Genomic DNA, 26,468 nt, shown 5'->3' with positions numbered 1-26,468 from the left:
ATGATACATTCTGTGGAAATGTTTGTTAATTTCTTCTTCTGTGCATTGCCTCTGTCCTTTTCCCATTTCTAAATTGGATTGTTTCTCTTTCCTTTTCTGCTTTTGGGTATTCTTCATATATTATGGATACAAATTATTTGCCAGCTATCAGTTATATATGTTGAAAATATGTTTTCCAACTCTGTGGCATGTTTTTCCTTTTGTTCATTTTGTCTTTTATAATGCCAAAGTTTTAAGCTTTAGTGTGGTAAAATTTACCAGACTTTTCTTCGTGGTTTGTGCTTTTGTGTCTCAGTTAAGAAATCTTTCCCTGCCCTAAGGTTGTAAAGATACTTTCTATACCTTCTTCCAAAATTTGAAAAGTTTGCTTTTTTCCTTTTCCAGTTGGTTTCCCTTGCACTTTCTGTGTTGAAATACTGTAGCTTAAACTTTAAGTGTCTTTTGGTAAGTTTCAGTGTCCATATTGTTGAAGCCTTGTCCCCAAACTTATAATATCTGAAAGTTATATTTTATAATATTAATTCTTTTTATAATTGAGCACCTCAACTGCTGACTTTCTAATAGTAAATTTAACTGATACAATTTTTAAACTATATTTTTCTCAGATAAATACTGGCTTTTTGAAGCCAGTGGTATGTTCTATGCAAGATGGTATGTTCTTTTTCTTTTCTATTTTTCTGTAATAGAATTTATTTATGTATTTTTGTTTTCAGTCACATTAACCTTACTCTAGAAGACAACTTCACAAAAATCTAGAAGGAAGGGGATTAAAGATGACTGAATACTGGGCTCCAGAAATTTAAAACAATCAGGTACAAACATTTTTTGAGGGAATATTCCCAACCAGTCAGTACAAAATGAAACCATCTGTAATGTACACAAGAAAACTTAAAATATCCCTGCAGTACAGGGGAAAGTCCCAAGATCGAAGGCATTGAAATGAATCCTGGCTCCAACCCTGCCTGGCTGGTGACTGTTGGTCAAAGTATTGAAATATGTCTGTTAAACAGAGGCAATGATGATATCTGTTTCTTTTGGCTATTATAAAGATTAAATGAGATAAGGCACTTAGTGTTTGGCAATAGTTTGGGTAACTATTTATTTTAACTATTATTATTGTTCCTGTTATTTAGAATTCATATTTATCACATCATTGATGTGGTATTCTATATGTGTATTAATGAATTTTAAGATGTATATGTTGATATATTACTATAACATTGTTATTAATAATAGCCAGGTGAAATCAAATAGATAACAAGATGAGATGATTATAATCCTCACATATATTCCACAAACTGTATTCTTCAAGTAGTGTAAACTGAGGAAGCTAGTTTTCTCTATTATATTTATATCACATCGGAATAATGTTAAAAAACCAACCAGGGAATTCCCTGGTGGTCCAGTGGTTGCGACTCCACACACTGCCTTGGGTGTGCGTCCAATCCCTGATTAGAGAACTAAGATGCTGTAATATGCGACAAGACCAGAAAAAAGAAAAACAAAACCCATTTTCCACAGTGCTACAGATTTTGACATTTTTTTCATAGTACTGCATAATAGTAATTAATTGTGAACCATTTTTAAATCTTCAAAGGCATTCTGACAAAAATGAAGTTAATATTATATTTAGTGTTAATTGAATCTTACTGAATGTGATTTCTTTGAGTATGGTAATTTTCATCTGCCATACGTGTAATTATGTCTTAACCTGATTAGTCAAATAAATGGAATGGCCTGTTTTACACCATTCCAATTTTTAAAGAGTTAAGATAGTTGCAATTAATCAAAGACACTGAGAAGAGCTATTTTTTTGTTTCCTTGAGCACCCAGGATATGCTGGTGTTTAAAAATTTCTATTAGCTTATACAGAGTACTTTCCAGGATACATTGTTAGGTGAAAAAAATAGATCACAAAAGAGTATGTGAAGTATGCTATTTTTTGTATAAGGAGGAATTGGGAAATAAAAACACATAAATATATATACTTATTTTGCAAAAAGAAACAAATTGAAACATGTAAAATATCATGTATGAAAAGAAAAAAAAAAAAAAAAGAAACAGAAACAAACCAGAAACCAGTGAAATTAGTTATCTACAGTGGTGGAAGGATGTGGTGGGGAAACAAAACAAACCCCAGGATTACTGTGGCGTGATCTCAGCATATTAGCAGGATTTCCTTCTACTAGGAACAGAGGTGTCCCGAAGTCCAGCAAGAGGCAGTCACTTCTCTAATTAGATCCGGTTTCTTTCTCTTGTTTCTTTTTTTTGCCTTTGAATTCTCTTCCTCTGCTCTTCTCCTTTGTCTTCTCTTCCCTCACCTATCTTTTTATCTTTTATTCCAATAAACTGGGGGCAGCTATGGAAAAGATCTTTCCAGTTAGGATGAGGCAAAAAGAGAAGAAACTCCAGTATAGACTGTCTGCAGTCAACAAAAGGCTGTATTCAAAAGATGCTTTCAACAAATATCTTGTGTTTTCCTCTGAGCCGCGTGTTGTGGTGGTAACAGCAGTGGCTGGCTCATGATCCCCTCCCTTTTTTCTATTTAGTTATAACTTACCTGTTTATCTTTGGCTGTGCTGGATCTCCGTTGCTGCGCAGGCTTTTCTGTAGTTGCAGAGAGCAGGGGCTACTCTCTAGTTGCAGTGTGTGGGCTCATGGTCCCCTCTCGGAAGGAGCTTGCAGATTAATAGAGAAGACAGATGATATAGGAATAACTGCCACATGAAATGATTTTTTCCATATTGGCAGCCAGATCAAATTTTAGAAATTTATAAGTGAGGAAAGTCTAAGTGATCCTTTTCTCAACAAGTGTATTTTTTCCAAACATTAGAAGTAATGATTTGTATTATTGCCATTGTTTGAGTAACTATTATTCTGAAGGTATCATTTATTATTCCGTATATGCTAAGAGACCTTTTTACAGCTGAAGAATACATAATTTTACCAGTATCCTCAAGTGAATATAAAACATCGATAAGTACACTGTTAAGAGTTACTCTTATTTTGGTGATTGCTTTTATCTATTGCTAGGCTCTAACTGCTTGTAGGTAACAAACTTCAAGAAAGATGTTCTGATGTTAGCACTTGAATTCTGGGTTTTATCTGAGTAAATAGAAGCCAACCTAGTAAATCAGAGTGTCAACATTGTTTGACATGATTACATTAAATTGCTTTTAGGGGGAGAGAGAATATTTATTCCTATTTATTTTTAGTGATAATTGTGTAACAGTTTAACCAGATTCCAGACATTCTGCATATTTTGTGACAGGGCTGCTTCTGCTGTTACTTGTATGTGGTAGAAGGTAGTCATTGTGGAGACAGTTAATTAAGGCAAGAACATTCAGTGTGATGGCTACATGCTTGGCGGCTGTTTTTTCAGATTTTTTGTTAAGGTCTAAGGTAACACAGTCACATTTGTTCATTCATCCTTTCGTCCTTTTCATTCGTTCATTTTTTTCCCCCACTTAGCAAATCATATACTCTTCAGTGAAGCTGAGAATTGATAAGTTTGCTCTTCACAGAGATTTGGAACTTTCCAGTCCCAGAGGAAGTTTGACCAAGGTCCAAAATTTATTTTTTCTTATCTCTAGGAAGTAAACTCTGAAATGAAAATTTTCTACTCATTCCCTAGTAGATGTTTATCTTCTACTAGGGAATATATGTTTATCCTGGGATTATTTTACACACCTCTGCTGAAGGATTCTCATCAGAGAACAACAGTTAAAACATTTTTATGTTTTATAGCTGTTAACGCCCATGCCCCAAACTTAATTCCCTTCACTATATTTGAACTTAGCTTCTTTTCTCTGTTAACTAGAAAAGTGAAAAGTGAAAGTCACTCTGTCGTGTTTGACTCTTTGCGACCCCATGGCTGTATAGTCGATGAAACTCTGCAGGCCAGAATACTGGAGTGGGTAGCCTTTCCCTTCCCCCGGGGATCTTCCCAACCCAGGGATTGAACCCAGGTCTCCCATGTTGCAGGCGGATTCTTTACCAGCTGAGCCACAGGGGAAGCCCAAGAATACTGGAGTGGGTAGCCTGTCCCTTCTCCAGCAGAACTTCCCAACCCAGGAATCGAACTGGGGTCTCCTGCATTGCAGGTGGATTCTTTACTAACTGAACTATCAGGGAAGCATTAATTAGAAGTAAAGTAATTTTAACCTATCCAGTTTCACTCGACACATGGTATCCTGATTTTACTACATACTTTTTCCTCAGGGACTACACAGAACCATGGAGGACTATGTGGAAGATGAACTTTTCCTTCTCTATGTTCTCTATGGAAAAAGTGGCAAGGTTAGAAAAATCATGCCCGTGGAGCATGTATTTTCTGTCATGTAAAAGAAACTTTGTCAAACAGCTGTTGGTCATTCACTAGGAAGATCAGTGAGCTCGTGTCTTTCTTCGCGGGGCTCACAGTGTAGCGGCTGAGACGCTGGCAGGTCACTGTTGTGGGCGTGCAGAATGCCTGGGGCCAGCAGGGGATGTGGGGATTGTCCGAGGGTTAGAGGAGGGGTTCCCAGAGGTGGTGACGTTTGAGCTGGATGAGGAGGAGGCCACCCCTACTTCCACAGGTAATGCTGTTTAGTCTCTCAGTTGAGTCCAACTGTTTATAACCCCATGGACTGTAGCCCACCAGGCTCCTCTGTCCATGGGATTCTCCAGGCAAGTTCTCCTGGAGTGGGTTGCCACGTCCTTCTTTAGGGGATCTTTCTGACACAGGGATCGAACTCGCATCTCCTGCCTTGGCAGGTAAATTCTTTACTGCTGAATCACCAGGGAAACCCTCCACAGATAATGCTGTCCTACAGAAGGGTCTGGGTTGAACAATGTTTGCTCCACTGCCAGAGATTTAAAAAAATAATAATAAATTCAAAATAGTTAATCTTCAATGATACATCCTTAATTCATCGCAGATATTCTTTATTTCATTTCTGTCACAATCAACCAGCTTAACTCTCGTCAGTGTCCCAACTAACGTTGAAAGTTTCACATCTTTCAGCAGGCACATCCATCTCCATCTTGTGTTGATTTTATTAAATTTATGAAACATCTTTTCAGTGTTAACAGCTTAATGTTAACTGCCACCGTTAACTTTCATTTTTCTGTTTTCCACTTTTTAGAAAATATAGTCAAAATGCGGTAAAAGACGTAAATCATTATCACAGCCAGCATGGTGTACAAGACAGCACTGTGAGCCATAGACAGCAACCCCAGCCATAGTACTGCTGTGCGCTGAGTTGAAGTGCTCGTTTATGAGCTTCTGTAGGAGAGTAGCTTGAAAAGCAGTCTGTAGAACCTGAAAGTCTTACAGAATATTCATAGAAGATTTCTTTGTTGTTTTCTGGGAACAGATTTGGTGAAATAACAGGCTCACAGCATTAGCAACGAAATTACTTTATTACATGGTGTTATGCTGCCAGAAAATCCTTAAAGGGTGAGGTATCTGCTGTTATTTTTGAAGGTTTTTTTTTTTTTTTTGACTATGCATGCCTGCTATGTAATCTTAATTCTGTTTTTGTATGCTGTATTGTAAAATTGCATTGTGGCAACTTAATAATTGTCCATAGTTAAGTGTCATAATTCGCTTGTCCTTCGTATGCATGCAGGAGCAGAGTTAATACGGAGAGCACACACTCAAAGGAATAATAAAATGCATTTTGGTATCTAACTTTATGGAGATGTATTTCCTTAATTATGTTCTCCTTGAGCTAATAATAAAATTTCACCACTTTGCCTTTCCAAACAGATGCCCATGAAAGATGAGAGAGGTGACCTGGATGTGAGCAAAGTAGTGAAGGTGAGCTGGCCTAGGGTTAATTCTCACCTGTGTTGGTGAGTTGTGTGGGAAAAGGAGGGTCCAGGCCAGGATGCAGATTCCGGGGATGTGATCTTAATGATGTAAATGTCAAGCTTTCATGCCCTTGTAGTGTATTTTTCCCCTACAGATTTTTTAATTGCCCACTCTTGGCTCCTGCTCAGCCAATCCCTAACTTAACAGTTGGGTCCAGAGGTGGTTGGGTGCCTTCTGCAGAGATGCCTGCTGTCATGCAGGTTGGCCATGGTGTGATTGAGGCTCCTAAAGTGTGTGGATCCTTACGTACACTCTTACTGTATACAGTGTATGCGTGCATAGGTGCTAGGTCACTTTAGTTGTGTCCGACTCTGTGCGACCCTATGGGCTGCAGCCTGAAGTATGTGTGTGTATGTATATATATACACACACAGGGAATGGACTGCAGGAAACACAAACTGGAATCAAGATTGCCAGGAGAAATATCAATAACCTCAGATATGCAGATGATACCACCCTTATGGCAGAAAGTGAAGAGAAACTCAAAAGCCTCTTGATGAAAGTGAAAGTGGAGAGTGAAAAAGTTGGCTTAAAGCTCAACATTCAGAAAACGAAGATCATGGCATCCGGTCCCACCACTTCATGGGAAATAGATGCGAAAACAGTGGAAACAGTGTCAGACTTTATTTTTCTGGGCTCCAAAATCACTGCAGATGGTGACTGCAGCCATGAAATTAAAAGACGCTTACTCCTTGGAAGGAAAGTTATGACCAACCTAGATAGCATATTCAAAAGCAGAGACATTACTTTGCCAACAAAGGTTCATCTAGTCAAGGCTATGGTTTTTTCTGTGGTCATGTATGGATGTGAGAGTTGGACTGTGAAGAAGGCTGAGCACCAAAGAATTGATGCTTTTGAACTGTGGTGTTGGAGAAGACTCTTGCGAGTCCCTTGGACTGCAAGGAGATCCAACCAGTCCATTCTGAAGGAGATCAGCCCTGGGCGTTCTTTGGAAGGAATGATGCTAAAGCTGAAACTCCAGTACTTTGGCCACCTCATGTGAAGAGTTGACTCATTGGAAAAGACTCTGGTGCTGGGAGGGATTGGGGGCAGGAGGAGAAGGGGACGACAGAGAATGAGATGGCTGGATGGCATCACTGACTCGATGGACGTGAGTCTGAGTGAACTCCAGGAGTTGGTGATGGACAGGGAGGCCTGGCGTGCTGCGATTCATGGGGTCGCAAAGAGTCAGACACGACTGAGCAACTGATCTGATGTAACTATATATGCTCATGATTATGCCAGACAGAAGAATGTATTTTTCTTCAAAGAACAAAGCTGCTCAATTCCTTGAGAGTGAAGATAAACACTTACTTTAAAAAAGAATATTTAAAAAGTGCATATTATAAATTAAGTTATCAGTTTTCTATGAAAAAGTTTCCCCATAGAATTAGAAAAAAATGAATTTTGATGACTCACCTCCAGCAACCAGCCTTCTGGCAGAGATTTAAAAAGCAATATTCACATTTGTGTTGTATTTAGGTTATATTGTAATTATTTGTTGTCTATTAAGTTGTGAGCTCCATGAAGGGAATAACTACGTATTTTTGTCTTGGTATCTGATACTTGGTAAATGTTCATTGATACCATCAGACCCAATGTTCTCTCACCCAGTAGTCTTCTTTACCAAATGCAGGTACATCACTGCAGGTGATGTCCCAGATCCACGCACCGGAATCCCACTGGTCAGTAGAGTTATGGGTTGGGTACCATAGGTTTTGTAGAAGTGGGCCAGGAGGCAAGCTCAGAACTAATGATTTGTAGGTAAGTGTTAAAGAGCTGGCTGGATTGACAGCCAGATTCTAGGCTTCTAGTTCAGTTCAGCTCAGTTCAGTCGCTCAGTCGTGTCCAGCTCTTTGCGACCCCATGAACCGCAGCACACCAGGCCTCCCTTTCCATTACCAACTCCCGGAGTCTACCCAAACCCATGTCCATTGAGTCGGTGGTGCCATCCAACCATCTCATCCTCTGTCGTCCCCTTCTCCTCCTGTCCTCAATCTTTCGCAGCATCAGGGTCTTTTCAAATGAGTCAGCTCTTCGCATCAGGTGGCCAAAGTATTGGAGTTTCAGCTTCAACATCAGTCCTTCCAATGAACACCCAGGACTGATCCTTTAGGATGGATTGGTTGTATCTCCTTACAGTCCAAGGGACTCTCAAGAGTCTTCTCCAACACCACAGTTCAAAAGCATCAATTCTTTGGTGCTCAGCTTTCTTCACAGTCCAACTCTCACATCCATACATGACTACTGGAAAAATCATAGCTTTGACTAGACGGACCTTTGTTGACAAAGTAATGTCTCTGCTTTTTAATATGCTGTCTGGGCATCTAAGAAACCACTTGATTTTGTAGCAATCAAAATCCAAAAATCTGCTTGAAAGGAAAAAATGAGGTAGCAGTCAATCACTGTATACTACTTATGTTCTTGTTTTATGTCGCTGTCTGTCCTGTTCTTGGAAAGACAACCTGTGGTGGGCATTGCCTTGTTCACTAAAGACTTCATGAGCACAACAGCCCAGACCCTACAAGTGTGAGCAAACACTGGGTCTGCCAGGAGTGTCACTTTGTATGTGAACTTTTTACTCAGCCACAGATGATGTGTGGAAAGAAATCTGGTCCATCCACTCAAAAGCTAGTGATGTGGAGGATTTCTTAGTCCCTCTGACCCTCAGGCTCCTCCCACGTAACATGAGGACAGCGCTGTGTGTGTCCTTCACTTGTGAAGAAGAGGAGTATCAAGAATATGTAAGAACCCCTTTAACTAGCACATTAGCATGTCTCCATGAAATATTTCATGCCATATCCCAAACATTGTTCTTTCTGAAAATTAAAGACTTAAAAAGGAAAAAACATTAAAATGGAGGAAGTTAAGAGGAAGCTCATAGTAAATAAAATTCCGTCCTAGTATAATGAGGTGGGTAATTTAGAAGCTTAGATTCAAAGCTGACATATCAAGGTTCTGTCATTAGCGTCGCCGGGGCCCCAAAGATAATAGGAGACATCACTGTCCGGACAGGATCTTGCAGTTTGAGTGGCGTAGTGGAGAGCAGTGGCCAGATTGGCACTAGGGGAGGCTCTGCCGCTCGTGAGAGTGATGCTGCTGGCATTGACGAACTGCTTCCCCTCTGTGTTGGTTTCTTCACATTAGTTTCCGCCCTGACAAAGCACCACAATTCAGGTGTTTTAAAACAGCAGAAATCTATTCTCTGACAGTTCTGGGGGCTTGAAGTCTGAAATCATGGTGTCGGCAGGACCACGCTCTCTGAAGTCTCAAGGGAAGAAGTCCTCCCGCCTCCTCCCCCTTCTGCTGCCTCCTGGCACTCCCTGGTGTTCCAGGACTGTAACTGTACCACTCTGGTCTCTGCCTCTGTCTTCACATGGCCCTCTTCACCGTGTGTCTTCACACAGCTCACTATATGTGTCAACTTGAGTGGGCCCCTCGTGCCCAGGTTAAACATCATTTCTAGGTGTGTCTGTGAGGGTGTTTCCAGATGAGAATAGCACTTGAATTGGCAGACTTAGTAAATGGGTTGCCCTTCTCAGTGTGGGCGAGTTTCCTCCAGTGTGTTGAGAACCTGAATGGAACAGAAGGCAGAGGAAGGAAGAATTCATCCTTTTTTCCCTGCCTCCCTGATTTATCTGGGAGATATCATTTCATCCTCTGCCCTCGGGCTGGGGTTTACATGTTGTCTCTTCTGATTCTCAGGCTTTTGGACTTAGATTGAATTATGTCATCAGCTTTCCTGGGTCTTCAGTTTGCAAATGCAGATGTAGGACTTCTGCACCTCCATAATCTTGTGAGCCAAGTCCTTGTAATAAATAAATTAATTTCCCCTGACTCCTTTAGCTAGTCTGATCTTCTCTCTACTAGAACATATATCTGGTAAGATGGACTTAATATCTGATGGAAAAGACAGGCCTTAGAAAATTCTTTATTCCTTTAAAGGTAGAGTATGGTGATTATTGGGGCTTCCTGGGTGGCTCAGCTGGTAAAGAATCCTCCTGCAATGGTGGAGACCCTAGTTCGATTTCTGGATCAGGAAGTTCCCCTGGAGAAGGGATAGGCTACCCACTCCAGTATTCTTGGGCTTCCCTGGTGACTCAGACAGTAAAGAATCTGCCTGCAGTGAGGGAGACTGGGTTTGATCCCTGGGTTAGGAAAATCCCTTGGAGGAGGGCCTGGCAAACCACTCCAGTATTCTTGCCTGGAGAATCCCCATGGACAGAGAAGCCTGGTGGGCTACAGTCCATAGGGTCTCAAAGGGTCAGACGTGATTGAGCGACTAAGCACAGCACAGGACATGGTGATTATTGAGGGAAATGCCATTTGATAGCCCTGTTGGCCATTATGTAATTTTACTGTAATCTTAAACATTTTTGGAAGTTGAAAAGTGTGTAAGTGTATATATTTCCAGTATAACAAGTAGAGAAGGGCATGACAACCCACTCCAGTATTCTTGCCTGGAGAATCCCATAGACAGAGGAGCCTGGAGAACCACAGTCCATGGGCTCACACAGTGTCGGACATGACTGAAGTGATTACCACATAGCAAATATGTAAAAGCTCTCTTTAAGGAAGCTTCATCGTGTCCACATTGAATGCTCTTATGGGAGTGTGGCTGCTTGTAACCTTAATGGGTGCTGTGCTGGGTTTGATTTTATCCCCCCCAAATTCATATGCTAAAATCCTAACCCTCAAAGGTAATGGTTTTAATATTAGAAGGTGGGGCCTTTAGAAGTTGCTTAAGTCATGAGGGGCGAAACCTCCTGAATGGAATCAGTGCTTTATAAAAGGGGCTCCAGAGAGACCCCCAGCCCCTTCCACCACATGGGGACATAGTGAGAATACACGGGCTCTGAACTAGGAAGGGCACTTTCATCAGAACACAATCATGCCGGTGCCTTGATCTTGGACTTCCCAGTCTCCAGAACAGTAAAATACAAATTTTTGTTGTTTATAAGCTACTCATTCTATGATATTTTGGTTTAGCAGCCCAAAGGAACTAAGATACCTCATTATTCTGGAAGGTGACCTTATTTGGAAATGGGGTCACTGCAGATGTAAATCATTTAGTTAAGAGGAGGTCATGAGGGTGACCCAACTCAGTATGACTGGTGTCCTTATAAAAGGAGGGAAATTTAGACACAGAGAGAAAAAGACTTGGGGAAGATGATGTGAAAGATATTGGAAGATTCAGCCCTCTGCAGGCCTGGGGGAGAGGCCTGATAGATCTTCCCCTCACAACCCTTAGAAGGAACCAAGCCAGCTGATACCTTGACTTTGAATTTAGCCTCCAGAACTGTGAGAAAATAAAGTTCTGTTGTTTAAGCCCCTCAGTTCGTGGTTCTTTGTTACAGCAGTCATAGCAAGTGTATGCACATAGTTTCTGGGTGTTTCTTCCTACCAGCCCCCAGATCTGAGTAGGGGCTTGAGGGAACCCACCAACTGCTCCAGCTGAATGGTCAGAACTGACCCGTGAACTGAAACTTCTGGACATTTTCCTTGGTGTCACCTTTGGCATTGTCCTTTGCCAAGGGCTGCTTTTGCTAAGACTCAGGTAGCCAATGAAACAGCAGTATTCCCTCTTCTTTCCTGCTTTTACCCTCACCCTATTTTCCAAAGCTACATTAAAGACATAACTGCCACAGAAAGTACTTGCCAGGCATTCAGCTCCCCAGAGTTCAGCGTTGGATGGTTCCAGTGTCTTTGAGGAAAATTAATAGGTGAGATCTGATTCTATCCTGGGACTCTGGCTCTTGGTTGTTGTGAGAACAGTCCGAAGTGGTCGAACCTGTAAAAGCAATTCCCCAGAATAGACAGGGTTTGTTTCTTCTCACACCAGTACGCACTCTTACACAGAAGGGGGCAGAGAAAATGTGTTCTCTATGAATCATTTTTTTAATAATTAAAAAAAAAATTCTTTTTCAGCCAGTCCAGGCTACTCTGTCGTCTTTGAAGATGTTAGATGTGGGAAAGTGGCCAATTTTCTCCCTTTGTTCTGAGGCAGAACTGCAGTTAGTTCGTCAGGCCTGTGTCTTTGGCAGTGCCAGCAATGAGCTTCTGTATACTACGGTAAATGATGAGGTAATGTTGAAGAAAAATATTCAGCCACATATTTTTAGTAATGGGTTTGCTAAATTGAAGATCTTGGGGGAACTAAGGCATTAAGATTTTAAAAAATGCACAGAGTAGATCCTTATTTATTAAATAATGAAACAGTTTTCCTGTAAGGGGACTATGCCTGTTTTGAATGTAATTACAGGTTTGTCGGAAATAGAACTGCTTGAGCTAACGGTGGTTTTTCCCCACAGATTTTTGTGCTTGGCACAAACTGCTGTGGTTGTTTGGGATTAGGTGATGTCCAGAGCACCATTGAACCTCGGAGACTGGATTCTTTAAGTGGCAAAAAAATCGCCTGCCTCAGCTATGGAAGTGGGCCACACATTGTCCTTGCAACAACAGGTAACCTAGGAACAGGGTAGAATTTTAGCCATTGCTTCATTTGTTGAGGAGCAAGCCTGGGACCACCCCTTACACTGAGAACACACTGTTTGACTGGGCAAGGCTTTCTGCCTCTGCCCTGTGAACTCGTCTATGCTTTGGACTGTATGAAATATGAACATATCTGGATATCAGAGTAAGAAAAGGTAGCCGGTGGAATCTAGCAGTTATTGGCACTTTGGTTATCAGAATGACAGTGCTGTGAGCCTACTTTAGAAGTGTAATTATTTTGCATTAGAATGCTGAATCTCACTTTGGACATTTTGAACTTGAGATTCTTGATCTACAAACAAAGAGATTAAAGCTAGATTCTAAGATCCCCTCTGTCTCTTAACATTCTGTGATTCCGATGTTAAATAATGACTGATGGCTCCAGTTGGTGTCAGTAGTATAAGGACTTAAATATTCTCGTGGCTTTTTCATGCATTCAGACTGATAAGACATTATCATTAAAACATACCTTATTCAAAACAGTTCATAAAATATATATACAGTTTTATAAATAATTACAAAGTATGCGTCCATGTTCTGCCGCCCAGATCAAGAAGTAGAATCTTATGATTACCCCCAAAGCCCTGAATATGTATTGTACTGCACAATAAGTAATATAATAAAGATTTAAAAAATTAACTGGGTAACCATTTATAAATAAGGAAGTTAAGATTCAGAGAATCTTACAGTCTTGAATTTCAATCTGGGTTGTTCTTTTTTTTCTCTCTTGGTAGCCTTTTCTCTGTTATTTATCAAAAACCTATCTTCCAGTTATTTTAATTGCATCCATTTAAATTTCATCTTGTTGCTTTGAGGCAGAATGTAGTTTAACTTTCCAAATGTTTTCTTTTACAAAATGAGTTTTGTGGAATAGGGAAGTTGATTAACTTTCGCATGTGAATTTTTAGTTTCCATTTGTGGAAGTGTGTAATATATATACTTTCATATAATGAGTAGTTGTTTTGAAAGTCGGTTATGTTTCTTTTTGTTTTCAGAAGGAGAAGTCTTTACCTGGGGTCATAATGCTTACAGTCAGCTGGGCAACGGAACAACTAATGCTGGTCTAGTTCCCTATCATATCTCCACTAATCTGTCAAACAAGCAAGTCATTGAAGTGGCCTGTGGGTCTTACCATTCTTTGGTGCTAACATCTGATGGAGAGGTGAGAATAGTCAGCCTAAATCTCACTGATCATAAGGTTTCAATAAGATTATATAGATTCCTGTAGCAGACGTGGAACTATGATCATTTAATTAAAATAACCACCAACCTCACATTCATCTTATTCTTGTTAGCAGTTCATGGTCATGGTGTTTATATCATGACGTGTACCTGTATGTGGTAAGGATTTGTGTAGCTGCACAGTGTTGAAGGATGTATTGTTACTTCTCTGTTGCTATACTCAAGGGGGTTATTTGCAAAAAGTAAAATTCCCCAAATACTAGAAATTATGGCTGAGGCAAAATAGATCTTTTATAAGGATTATATGACATTTGATTATAATTATTGCTGTTTGTATAGATAATGCCAATAACCTAATTTTATAAAGTAATATATTTTATGAGAATGCATCCTGTGAAACTTCCCTGCCTAAGTTGTGAGAATTTATAGATATCAAGCACATGGAGGGCAAAGATGAGGCCAGAAGTACCACTGAGACACTCTGTATATTAGCGTGTTTCATTTACTGATCTCTTCTTTCAAATAGGTATTTGCGTGGGGTTATAATAACTCCGGGCAGGTAGGGTCTGGATCAACAGCCAATCAGCCGATCCCTCGAAGAGTCACCGGCTGCTTACAGAATAAAGTGGTTGTGAACATAGCCTGCGGGCAGATGTGCTCGATGGCAGTGGTGAACACCGGGGAGGTAAGAAAGGCATTTCATAGGTCGCTGCAAAAAGCCCTTCTGCCTTCTCAGTGTCCTGCTGACCTCACGACAGAGACCGTGACTGTTTTTCGGCTTTTGTGGGCATCGTGTCTCTCGTTTTCTCTCAGGTCTTTGTCTGGGGCTACAATGGAAACGGGCAGCTGGGACTCGGCAGCAGCGGCAACCAGCCCACCCCCTGCAGGGTAGCAGCTCTCCAAGGCATTCGTGTCCAGCGGGTACGTCCCCTTGGGTTTACGTGTGCCTGTTTTTAAACCTACGGTGGCAGACATACCAGTGTACTAAAATAAATCAGTTCTCTTAGCACGATGAAAAGTTGAAGTAGAAGTTAAAGTTCTTTTCCTGAATTTAGTTGTAATATTTATCAGAAAATTTTTATCTCCAATGCACTCTCACACGTAGCTCTTGGAATGTAAACTTTTATTGTCTTTTCCAAGGAAACTTTGGCAGTATGTATCAAGACCCTCAAAAATATTCACCCCCTTTGATCTGTAATTCTGCTCTTAGGGCATATATCCTAAGGCACCAAAGAGAAAGTGACTTAGAGAAGGTATAGTTCTTAGAGCAGACAAAACAAAAAAAAAAGAAAGAAAAAGAAAACAATGGTAAATAATAGATGTTGCATAATTTATCCAATCAGACGGTAAGTTAACGGTTAAATAAGTGATATAAATCTCTATTAACAAATGATGCTTACAAAGGATTTTAATAGTGCTATATGCACTGTTAAGTAAAAAGATACAGGACTACTTACACAGTATGATCATTTTTAAAAAAAGCTTTCAATGCATATTTCTATATATTTTTATAAATAAACAATCTTGACCTTGAGATGACTTTCATGATCTGATCTGATCTGATACCTTTTTCACATTGAATTTATGTTTTACTTTCCTAATAAAAAGAAAGTAATTCTTGAAACAGAGGAGTCTATTTCTTACTCCTTCCGCATGCCTTGATCTCTGTGAGCACGGGGAATGCCACAGGAAGGTGGCTGAACTGGGCTCCTGTCACTGCAGGGCTCCTGTTGGTCTCAGTGCAGTTTTCACTGCACGTGGGACCTAAGCTGCATCTGGAGGGGTGTTGGCTAACTTTAATGCCTGCCTCTCTGTCTGCCGTCTCCCCTTTTTCATTTTTGATTCTTAACCTGTCTTGTGGAAAGCGTGTTTCGCTCTGTTTGCGGCTTGAGTGGGTTTGGTTTTTCTCTTTCCAGGTTGCCTGTGGCTATGCACACACGTTAGTATTAACAGATGAAGGTCAAGTGTATGCTTGGGGCGCAAATTCTTACGGCCAGTTGGGTACTGGCAATAAAAGTAACCAGTCCTACCCTACCCCTGTCGTCGTGGAAAAGGACAGGTAATATGCGTATTTTCAAAATGAATTCAATGTTCTTCAGTGATTAAATAAAACTGAGGCATGATTCAGAATTATGGGCAATTTATTGCTAGTATTAAAATATTCCTGAACAAGACCATCCATTCCTTTTTAAAATTAGCTTTAGAATTTGGGAGAAGGTTGAGTGTATGTTAAATATTCTATTTTCGTCACCCATATTTCATCTATACCTGTAATAGTTACTCTCTACAAACTACAATGACTAGACCTCCAACAGCTCTTTGGCATTATTCTTCTCACTCAGAAATTTCCTTTCCCCCCATTCCCATTGTTCTCTGTTTCACCTTCCTAAGGAGTTGATAACATTTGAGGTCTGTCTTCTGAGGTTTAGGAAGATGAAAGTACCTCCGATGGGAGTATAATGCCATTCACCCAGCTGCTTATCAGATTTGCCAGTTGAAAAGGATAGGGCTGTTTCTCATGACCTCAACTCCTAGGCTCTCACTATGGGGAAGAGCGAAATGGTTATAAAATGAAAACTTAGTTTTGTGCACTTGTGTGTGTGGTTGTGTTAGTGAAGTGAAAGTCGCTCAGTCGTGTCTGACTCTTTGCAACCCCTTGGGACTGTAGCCTGCCAGGCCTCTCTGTCCATGGAATTCTCTGGGCCATACTAGTATGGGTAGCTGTTCCCTGCTCCAGGGGATCTTCCCAACCCAGGAATCAAACCCAGGTTTCCTGCATTGCAAGTGGATTCTTTACCACCCGAGCCACCCGGGAAGCCCAAGAATACTGGAGTGGGTGGCCTATCCCTTTTACAGAGGATCTACCAACCCAGGAATCGAACTGCAAAGTTGTGATGAGTGATTAGCATAACCCCAGAGTTTTTTCCCCAAATTATCCTACTATTTTTGAAGGTCTCTTGAACTTCTCAACCATGGCCTTATCACTGCCTTTTCACTCTTCATTTCTTGACAGAGAAGCATGGAACACGAACATTTCATCTTTTCTATTAAACCAGGGTTGAAATCATTGTAGAAATCAATATTGCTATTTTCATTTTTAGTATACATATAAATTTCTACAATATCTGATTTTTAAATATATGGATAAGTTATTTTGCATTTGTATGCAGTTCTTTTCTGTATTTCTGTTGGAATATTTAACAGTGAAAATGAAGAACCAGTCATTTTCAGTCCCTTGATTTTCATTTGAGTATTGTCCTCCCCGCCCCCCGCTGATCTTATCATAAGACCCTAGACTCCTTAAGAACTGGGGAGGATGGAGAAGGAAATGGCAAGCCACTCCAGTATTCTTGCTCGGGCAATCCCCTGGACAGAGGAGCCTGGTGGGTAAGGGTTGCAAAGAGAGTCAAACTAGACTTAGTGACTAAACAACACAGGGCGACAGAGACTGGCGGCAGACGGGGCGAGGGCCATGTGTGCGGGCACCCCGGGATCACAGCAGGCACCCCTGTCCTGCATCTGCATCGGCCTCCTGCAGCCTGATGGCTGAGGGGCCTTAGAGGGCCACTGGCGGGGGTCTGCTGCTGAGCTCGCAAGTGTACCTGGCATCACACCAGTGAGGGGGTCCACAGGAGGTGATCGGGATCTCCCCCTGCCCCATGCCTGCCCAGGACCAGGTGCTGGTTTCCAGTTGCTGCAGTGAACCATTCAAGCAGGAAAAAAAGCACAAAAAAGAACTGGGGAGGAGGGCAGATAACGAAGGTCCTGTGCTGAGAGGCACACAGCAAATGCAAGCAGCCGTGTCACTTTTATTTCTCTTAAAGGTAGTTCAGAGCCACTCAGTAAAAGGAGAAGAGACAGTCTTGAGGCTTTGAATAATCACAAAAGTGCCTCAGGCCAGCAAATCCAGTCACTTGGGACATTTAGTATTTAAACAACACAGCACAGAAGTGTGACAGGACCAGAGTTAGCATGGATAGAAAAACAAGCTATATCTGCATGGTGCTTTACCATTTTCCTCATGCTTCCTCGCTTCATATAAACTTGCACTCCTCTGTCCTTGGACTCATGGAATCGGCTGCCATGTGCCCACCAGCGATTTGCCCCACCTCGTGCCACTGGTCCTGATGGGCTCAGAGCGAGTGTCGGGTCTTCTCACTGTAGTCACTCTGGGACGGACAGAATATAGGGCGACTCAGTGGGAGAAAGCCAGAGAGAGGAGACGCAGGCATGGGAGTTACGTGAGTGTCCAGATACCTGGCACTGGAGAGTTACCTGTTCCTTCTTTTTAAAAAATCTTCACAACTTAAAAATATTTGTTTTTTTAAATTATATAGGTAAAAGTAGAAATTGCTAAACACGTCCATGCTTGATGTTGTCCACCTAAACATGATTTTGGCTAGAATATCAAGGATGAGTGTTTTGAATGAGATGTTCCTGCTTTTCTCAGTTTCCTGTGCTTGAATTTCGTGCGGTGATTTTGAGCCTGTGGGCTCTCTGTCGCACGAATATTGCAAGGGAGGAACCTCTAGGTTTGCTAGGACTTGTTCTGCACCTCCCCGTCCTTTTCAGTGACTGAAGCTTTGCCGGAACATTATGACTTACCTTTCAGGAACTCTTGACTCTTGGGGCTCATTGTGGGGAGGCTGAGCTAATTAGAAAGAACAGGGTTGAACTCGGGCCGGGATGGATCATCAGGTCTTGGTTGTGTGTTCCCAGAAGTGGAAAGTGAAAATCTGGCTACATGGTTTATTTGCTTAAATAACAACCCAAGAAAAACTGGATTAAAAAAATTTGTTTTCACAGAAGCCTATTTGTGATGAAGAATGCTAACATTTTATGTTCATAGAGAAGTGATTTTAATAGTTAAAATGATTCTCTTTAACTTAGTCACTCCCAGTCTTTCTGAATTTTCAATACTTTGATTTACCAGCATTTAAAGTTCCATAAAAAACATATTTTGGGTTAAATTGATTTCAAAACTCACTTTGCCTTGAATTTTTGTTAATTTGTAGCTTCTTGAGGTGTTAATTAATAGTGTGTTGGCCTCACAGAACCAGAATTGAGAAGCACTGCTCTGGATCTTGTAATGGTCATGATTTCTTCTCTGTTATTCTTCTTCTTCACAAATTACCTTATTTTCGCTCTTGGCTGTTTTCTGTTTTGCATTCTCTCACTGTCTGCTGTTTCAGTTCTAGTACCTCTTAGCCATTAAGCCATGCCATTGTGGTGGATCTAGTTTTATTGAGGTGACACCAAATCCATTTATTTTCAACATATAGTAATTTTTTTTCCAGTAAACATGGCTGGCTACAAAATAAAGTATGCAGTACTCCAGACCTCCTGGGCTTCCCTGGTGGCTCAGCAGTAAAGAATTCACCTGCCAATGCAGGAGACATGGGTTTTATCCCTAGGTCAGGAAGATTCCCCTGGAGAAGGAAATGGCAACCTACTCCAGTATTCTTGCCTGGAAAATCCCATGGACAGAGGAGCGTGGCACGCTAGTCTGTGGGGTCACTAAAGTGTCAGACACGACTTAGCGACTAAACAACAACAATGCCAGACCTCCTGACGGTAAACCTTAGCTCAGTTTATCGTCCACTGCATGTATGACTGGACAATTTGAACTTCCATGTTTGCTTCTTGGTATGAATCAGACGAAGGACAGATGACCTCAGACAAAGGCAGGGCACTTTGGCAGGTGCTGGAGTCCCAAGCCCAGACCTGAAGGTTCCCCTCAACTTTCTCCCTTCTCGTTGCTGCAGCAGCTGGTGCTGTCAGCCAAGCCCGAGCCCCACCCCTGACTTCCCTGGTGGCACTGGGTGTTCCAGGTAAACGCCCTAGCCATGCTCCGGGAGGGCCAGCCTTCCCAGCTTCTCTGTATCTTTAACCCCTGACTGTGGAAGCAGCATCCTGCCTCCTCGAATGAATGGCAGAGGCTGCTCCCCATTCTTGGAGGGTCATGGTAAGCATTTCCAAAGTGAATATAGGAGTGAAGTTATTTTGGTTTTCTGGTGTTGGGTAGTTTAGCACAGAAGTTCACGATTGTGTTCCAGTCAGTTACATTTTTCATGGAACGTTTGTTATCAGGGAAAAGAGAGGTCCACCAAAGAACATTCCTGACCGAGGACTTTGTGCATAGTGATATTGAGAGGCAGTGAGTACTTTCTGTTTGTTCAAACAGAGGGTATGTGGGCAAAGATGATATGACAAAAAGCTGGCCGTAGATGGTAGGCAGATTACAGGAGGCCTTAAGAACATGTGTCTGGATTTTGTCTTGTGGGAAGTCAGTGACGGGTTTGAAAGGAGTCATGAGAATGGGTTTTCAAGAGAATCATTAACTTGACAGCATTGTGCGATTTAGGTCAGAAGAGAGAGAAAGTCTAAGACAGGGAGACCAGGTATAGGGTGTGCTTGATGAGGCTCTGACAAGTGGGAGATATTACAAAGAAAGAATTTGTTGTCATTTTGCCAACTGGATATTCTGAAAAAAGTGCTAAGTGAGGAGGGAGGAGAAGTCAGAGATGACCCTAAAGTTCTGGGAATGCTGGTACCATTGCCTGAGGCAGAATCAAGATGCCACCTCACTTGGGGTAAAATACTATTTTAAGTCTGTGTGGTGGCTTGGTCTTAGAGAAGACAATTAGTTTGAAGTCAACAAAACAGTGGTTTCCATTAGGAAGTGTGCTGAGAACTATCTGCCTGTCAGCCATGAACTTACTGATGTCGGATCTAACATAATGTTTGGTCCCAGAAAACTGCTCTCTGGGGTTCTAGATGATACCATTCGGTGAGTCAGAACTACTGCACTTACTGCGTGCAGAGTGAGTTGGGGTGCCCCATAGCATGCTCCATGGAACCCTAAAATTGGTGAAGTTTTGATAAAAACGTTTATTGACCCTAGGTGGAGATGCCCCTCATCTTTTTGATTTGCTTTCGTAAGCAATGTTTTAAGAAAAAATTAAATTACCTTTTTTTTTTTTTTTTTTTGGTCTTTTAGTCTCTGTTCTCTTGGCTTGTACTTCAGTTTCAAAATAGGTGCATAATTTTATCGGCCTACTGGCTAGAATTGGTAACAAGAAGACCTTCATGATGTATAAGTGCTTAAATGAGACATTGCTTAAATGTAGATAACGGTTTGGTGCCTGAAAATTTACAAGTTTAGGCTTAATGAAGAGTTTGGTTTTTTTTAATCAGTTAATGCTAAGGGAAGGAAAAATCGACTTGTTTCTTCTCCTGTTTACTTGGTGTGTGTTTGTGAACCTAGAATTATAGAGATCGCGGCCTGCCACTCGGCGCACACGTCGGCCGCCAAGACGCAGGGCGGCCACGTGTACATGTGGGGCCAGTGCCGCGGCCAGTCGGTGACCCTGCCGCACCTCACGCACTTCTCCTCCACCGACGACGTGTTCGCCTGCTTCGCCACGCCTGCCGTCACGTGGCGCCTCCTGTCTGTGGGTGAGCTGGCTGCTGTCTGTCGGGTGATGGCCTGAGAGCTAGGAAGAAAACTCTGGTGCTGTTGGTTTTCAATAGTGAGGACTTTTGTTAAGTGCAGTATCAGGCAATTCACTTCCCTCTCACAGGCTCCTGTGAAAGAGAGCTCACCGGACCGATTCATTTTCCTTAAAAGTATCAGAAATCTCATACTAAAATTCAAAGAACTTCGGATGGCTTTTTGATATGACTGGGAAACCGTGGCTTTTATTTTTAGCGGGTATATTTACTCAGGCTTTCAACATGTTTATTTAGTGAGGTGGTTGGGGCTTTAGTTATTTTGCCAGATTTACAAGCAGATGTGTCTGAGGTTCTTAAGACAATTGCAGCAGCGGGAAATCTGTATTTAGGGAAAAAAGCACACTGCTCAGTTGGTCAGTTATTTTGGGAAATTGGTATTTTCATGAGTGTGAGCAAAGTGATGCTATATTTGGCCTGCATTTTCATTGGAAAACACTGGTGTCATTCCGTTAGAACCTGACGACCACCTTACAGTGGCCGAGTCCCTGAAGAGGGAATTTGACAATCCCAACACCGCAGACCTGAAATTTCTGGTGGATGGAAAGTACATTTATGTGCATAAAGTCCTTCTCAAAATCAGGTAAGGCATCATTTGAGAATTGAAATAAATATGTTTGTTATTTTCTAGTTGCAAAGACCTATGTCAGGCACTTCAGTGATTCTGAAAAAAATGTGAGGCTCTTTTCGCCCTTATGAGCAGACAGTACAGCAGGGAAAACACATTATATGTGAAAAAAGAAATCACAGAGGCCGTGGTGTGCAGTGGGTGGGGTGTGGTGCAGGGCATGCACAGTTGGCTTCCTCAGAGACTCTGTAGACAGCTTGTCCACCTTGGCACTGGAGAGCAGCCATCCGGCCAGCAGTGAACATCTATTGAGCCTTGTTCGGGCTGCTTGCCCTAAGTGAACCTCCCTGCCCAGGAGCTGAGTACAGCCCATGAGAGTCACTCTCCTTAGTCAGCTGTGGGATACTGCAGGTTTAGACCTCGAAAAAAGACAAGAGCAGCAAGGTTTGGGGTAAAACTAACAGGCAGACTTTTAAAAATTCACTTTTATTAATGGGTAATTTTTGAGCATCCATTTAAAATGTGCAGCCTGAGGCGTTTTGACATTTGTATATTCTCTGGAAACCACCATTCCACACCAGGATACAGAACGTTGGCATTGCCCCCCTCAAAGATCCCTCAGGCCCTGGCCCTGGGGCAAGCCATGATCTTCTTTCTATCAGTATAGATTAGTTAGCATTTTCTAGAAGTTGATGTAAATGTAATGATACAGTACGTATTCTTCTCTGACTGTCTTCTTTCTTCTAGCCTAATGATTTTGAAATTCATTTTGTTGTTATGTAACAGATATCCAAATCCTCCTGCAGTGAATCACAAACACAGTATAGTATTTCAGTCTCAAGTTCACTTCTTAGTAAGGCCAGGCTGTGCAATGTTTGCTCACTTCTACTGTTGTCCGTAAACCTTCATAAAAATGAGGAGGTTGTGGTTTGTTAGGGCTATTGTAACAAAGTTCTGTAGACTGATTGGTTTCAATAACAGAAATTTATTCTCTTATGGTTTTGGAGGCTAGAAATTCAAGATCTTGTTGAATGAATTGGATTGTCCCATCCTCCGTCCCACCTCTGGTGGTTTGCTGCCAGTTCTTTTGCCTCCTTGCCTTATGGCAGCATAACTCCAGTCTGCACGTGGCTTTCTCCCTGTGTCCAAACCCCCCTTTTTATAAGGACACCAGTCATGTCAGTTTAGGGCCCACCCTAATGACCTCCTTTTAATTTGATCCCTTCTCCAAATACAGTTATATTCTAAGGTTAGGACTTCAGTCTGTCAATTTGGGGATTCAATTCAACCCATAACAGGAGGAGAAGAAACAAAATTACTCAGAATTTTTAAAAATAAAGCCACCTGATTTCTGTAAATGCTGCTCCGTAGACATGGTGTGGGAGGGACCCATCTGTGGCCACAGAGGCGGCCGCCCCACAGCAGGCTAGCATTTGCAGCCTCCTCCAGTAAACCACTGTTTGCAGACTTCTGGCCAGCAGAGGAAGCGAGGGGCCCAGGCCAGGACATGAAGGTGTGTGGTGTGCGTTTTTCCTCTCTGCATGGTAGTTGTTTCCTCTTTAACCACTACGAGCACGTGCTCCTCGGGAAGGTGATTGGCTCTTGCCCAGAAGCCAGGACCTGACATCTTTCTTCCTTCAGGTGTGAGCATTTTCGCTCTTCACTGGAAGACAATGAGGGTGATACTGTAGACATGAGTGAATTTTCGTATCCCGTCTACCGAGCCTTCCTGGAGTACCTGTACACAGACAGCATCAGCCTGCCCCCCGAGGAGGCAGTAGGTAACTCCCACCTGACCTGACCAAGGGTTTGGCAAAACGGTGCTTTGTGTAGAGCCTGAAAGGAAGTCTCTATGAGGGTGGTCACAAAAGTAGTTCTGCTTTTATGTGCTGAACCCAAGCTCTCTTTCCTTCTTCCCACCTCATACAAAGGTTGACTTGGTGGAAAAAATGAGAGGTGGGTGAATTATCAACCCGTCGACACTGTGGGGTGGGTGCCATTCCTCCTGAATTGCTGGACACCGTACACAACTTTTTAGTTTCCACAACCTCCTGCCTTCAAGATATTTACATTATAAAAATGGTCAGATGCATGTAATAAGAAGCCCTGCTGGCCTCCATAAGTGTGACTGTCTCTTTGGGACAGATTGCCGTGGTCCAGCGCCTCACGGCACTTCAGGGTTACTGATGTTAAGAAAGCAGCACAGGGCATCCATTTGGACACAGGGTGAAACATATACTCGATTTCAGCTTACAGCTGTCAGTATCGTTGGCCAGTGGGACAGAAGAATTAAAGAATTGCTTCTGTAAGGAACCAAAGAGTTTAACCCTCAAATTTTTAAATTCGGTATTCATTTTACATGTGTAAAGCCAGTAACACTTTTTACCAGATCAGCATTTAATTTGCCTTGGGTGAACAGAAGTCTGATTTTCTAGTTTTCCTTCCTTTCTCCCACAGTGCTGGAGGGCCAGGGCCCATGGTGTGCCACGCTCCCCTTGGCACCTGTGGGGGAGACAGACCAAGCCCTGCCCCATGGAGCTGGTGCTCAGGGAAGGGAGGCCAGCCAGTAACAAGAAATCAAAGTGGTCAGTCAGGAGGTCAGAGAAAGCCTCCGTGAGGAAGTGTGCTGAGCAGAGAGCGGGGGGAAAGCAAGCAGACACCCAGGCGAAGAGCATGCTAAACGAGAGATGGTGTGACGGTCTGAGACAGGAGCATGGAGAGCGCGTGGAAGAGGAGGAGGGGGAGAGAGTGAGAGATGGGCAGTGGGGGTAACTGAGGCCAGGCAGCTGGGTCTGGCCAAGACCAGATGCGGCCTTGGAGGTCACGGTGAAGGGCTCGAGTTTTAGTCTTGATGTGATAGACAGCCTTGGAAGATTTTGACAATGGGGGTTGCTTATTTAGTTTTTGCTTTAATAGTAAAATGGAAAAAGGAAGTGGCTTAAACAAGGTGGTTTCTCTGTCTGTCACCCAGGGACACAGTGCAAGGCATCCTTACATGTGGCCCCTGGATTCATGGCCACGGCCACATCTGCACTGCAGACAGTGGGACAGAGGAAGGAACAGTGGCGAGGTGCCAGGGCAGACCCCGGTGTCTGTAGAGGAAGTCCCACTTCTTTTAAACCAGGGACCAGAGAGGACCAAGGCCTTAATTAGCTGCATAGGAAGTTGCAGGGAGTGGTCACTTCTAGATGGCCATGGCTCAGCCACATAGTCTAGGATTTGGGGAGAAAAGGAGGATGGGTTTGTGTATTTTATGGAGGGAGGAGGCACCCGCAGCTTTGACTCCAGGAGTGAAAAGATCAGGAGCTGTAATGGTTGAGATGTCAGGTGCTGGTGCCCTGGGTTAAGGTGGTCTAGCGTGGAGGTGTTGAAAGAGATCAGAGTCTGGACACATCTTTCATAGCGAGCTGACGGAATCTGTTGGCGGTGGTTGTGGGGTGTGAGGGAAAGAGAAGGACGGGGTGTTTGGCCCTGGTGTGGAGAGCACCAGGTTTTGCTCTAGAGTTTGAAAAATCAAAGGAGTTTGAGCTGCCTTTTAGACATCTGTGTGGCAGGTTTTCTATAGGCCCCTGGGCAAGAGTCTAAAGGAGGCCTACATACCACATGTCTAAAAATTTAAAGTTATGTGTCAAGCTAAAAGCATCACATAAAATGTGTTAAATCTTCATACCTTGAAAAATACATCTTCATTAAGAACTGAGAGGCCAGGGTGGCATTTCATCTGGAATTTAGAGTGGTAGGTCTCTTGGGGTTCCGTGCTAGGACACCACTGCATAGGAAGGCAGGCCCCTGGCCTCCAGCTTGGGCTCTGCCGCCTTTGTTTGCCCACCACCACTACCTCCTGCACCACAAGAGGTGTGCGGGCACCCAGGCTGCATCTCCACGCTCCGTCCATCCCGCCCAGCCACCCCTTGGGACTGGGGGTCTGTACCTTGGTGACAGGGTCGAGGGGAGGAAACACTTGCGTGTGTGGCCTCAGCTGATTAGGCAGGGAGTCCCAGGGTCCCTGGGGGCTCAGACGGTAAAGAATCCACTTGCAGTGCAGGAGACCCGGGTCAGGAGGATCCACTGGAGCAGGAAATGGCTGCTCACTCTAGTATTCTTGCCTGGAGAATTCCATGGACAGAGGAGCCTGGCGGGCTATAGTCCACAGGAGCTCAGAGTCGGACATGACTGAGTGGCTAGCACTTTCACACTTTGCCAGAGTCCCGGGTGCATGAAGCATGGTCTAGGAGCGGGCACATGGCTCGCTGGCCACTGTGGGGAGGGGCTGCCTGGAGCAGGTGCAGAGCTGGGCCCTCCTGAGCGGCGGATCCAGCCAGTACCTGTGAGCACACGCATATGTGAGTCTGGTGCCTGGGGTGTGGGGAGCTGTTGATGTGAATCTGAGAGTTGTTGAGAACTGACTAGAAACAATCAGGTCATTCGCAGCTCTCAAGATTTCAAAAGATTTCAGTTTATTTTCCCCAGTGGGCCATAGGCCTTTCTTCTACGATAATATTTGTCACGTTACAACGAAAGCAAGTTGCCAACTAAAATCTACCACATTGTGTAAAACTTACTGTACGGTTGAAGAAATCCTGGCTCTGTGTCCTTTGGGCCCTCCATGCAGTACCTTCCATGAAAAGGTTATCTTGAAGTAAGCATGACAACAGTCCAGTCAGGATTCAGCTGGCTTTTGATCAGGTGGCAACCAGGACTGAATTGGACCTAGCAAGTGTTCCATTCTTCCCAGGGTGTAGGACTGAGCCCATGGGGTGGATCCCATTCATGCAGGGGTGGAGGGGACTCTCACAGTATCTCTAGCTGAGTGACCTAACTCGAGTGCTGCTCACTTCACCAGTGACATACTTTATG

General features: G+C 42.9%; 1 protein-coding gene across 9 annotated transcripts in view; it reads left to right on the top strand.

The window, feature by feature from the left end:
- Nucleotides 1-26,468, top strand: part of RCBTB2 (RCC1 and BTB domain containing protein 2) — a 42,910-nt gene that overhangs the window by 8,463 nt on the left and 7,979 nt on the right. For 4 of the 9 annotated variants that reach the window (XM_055542121.1, XM_055542123.1, XM_055542116.1 and 1 more), the window contains exons 2-11: nucleotides 5,753-5,803; nucleotides 11,786-11,941; nucleotides 12,169-12,319; nucleotides 13,345-13,511; nucleotides 14,058-14,216; nucleotides 14,345-14,452; nucleotides 15,448-15,590; nucleotides 20,799-20,989; nucleotides 21,500-21,626; nucleotides 23,253-23,392. In XM_055542121.1, the coding sequence (XP_055398096.1) occupies nucleotides 5,753-5,803; nucleotides 11,786-11,941; nucleotides 12,169-12,319; nucleotides 13,345-13,511; nucleotides 14,058-14,216; nucleotides 14,345-14,452; nucleotides 15,448-15,590; nucleotides 20,799-20,989; nucleotides 21,500-21,626; nucleotides 23,253-23,392 (1,393 nt within the window). Of the gene's footprint in view, nucleotides 1-713; nucleotides 813-5,357; nucleotides 5,441-5,752; nucleotides 5,804-11,785; nucleotides 11,942-12,168; nucleotides 12,320-13,344; nucleotides 13,512-14,057; nucleotides 14,217-14,344; nucleotides 14,453-15,447; nucleotides 15,591-20,798; nucleotides 20,990-21,499; nucleotides 21,627-23,252; nucleotides 23,393-26,468 lie in introns of all 9 variants that reach the window. The other 5 variants (XM_055542120.1, XM_055542118.1, XM_055542117.1 and 2 more) reach the window with 4 other exon arrangements.

Source organism: Bubalus kerabau, chromosome 12 (assembly GCF_029407905.1).
Source record: "Bubalus kerabau isolate K-KA32 ecotype Philippines breed swamp buffalo chromosome 12, PCC_UOA_SB_1v2, whole genome shotgun sequence".
NCBI lineage: Eukaryota > Metazoa > Chordata > Mammalia > Artiodactyla > Bovidae > Bubalus > Bubalus kerabau.
This window is presented reverse-complemented; position numbering and strand designations above follow the sequence as displayed.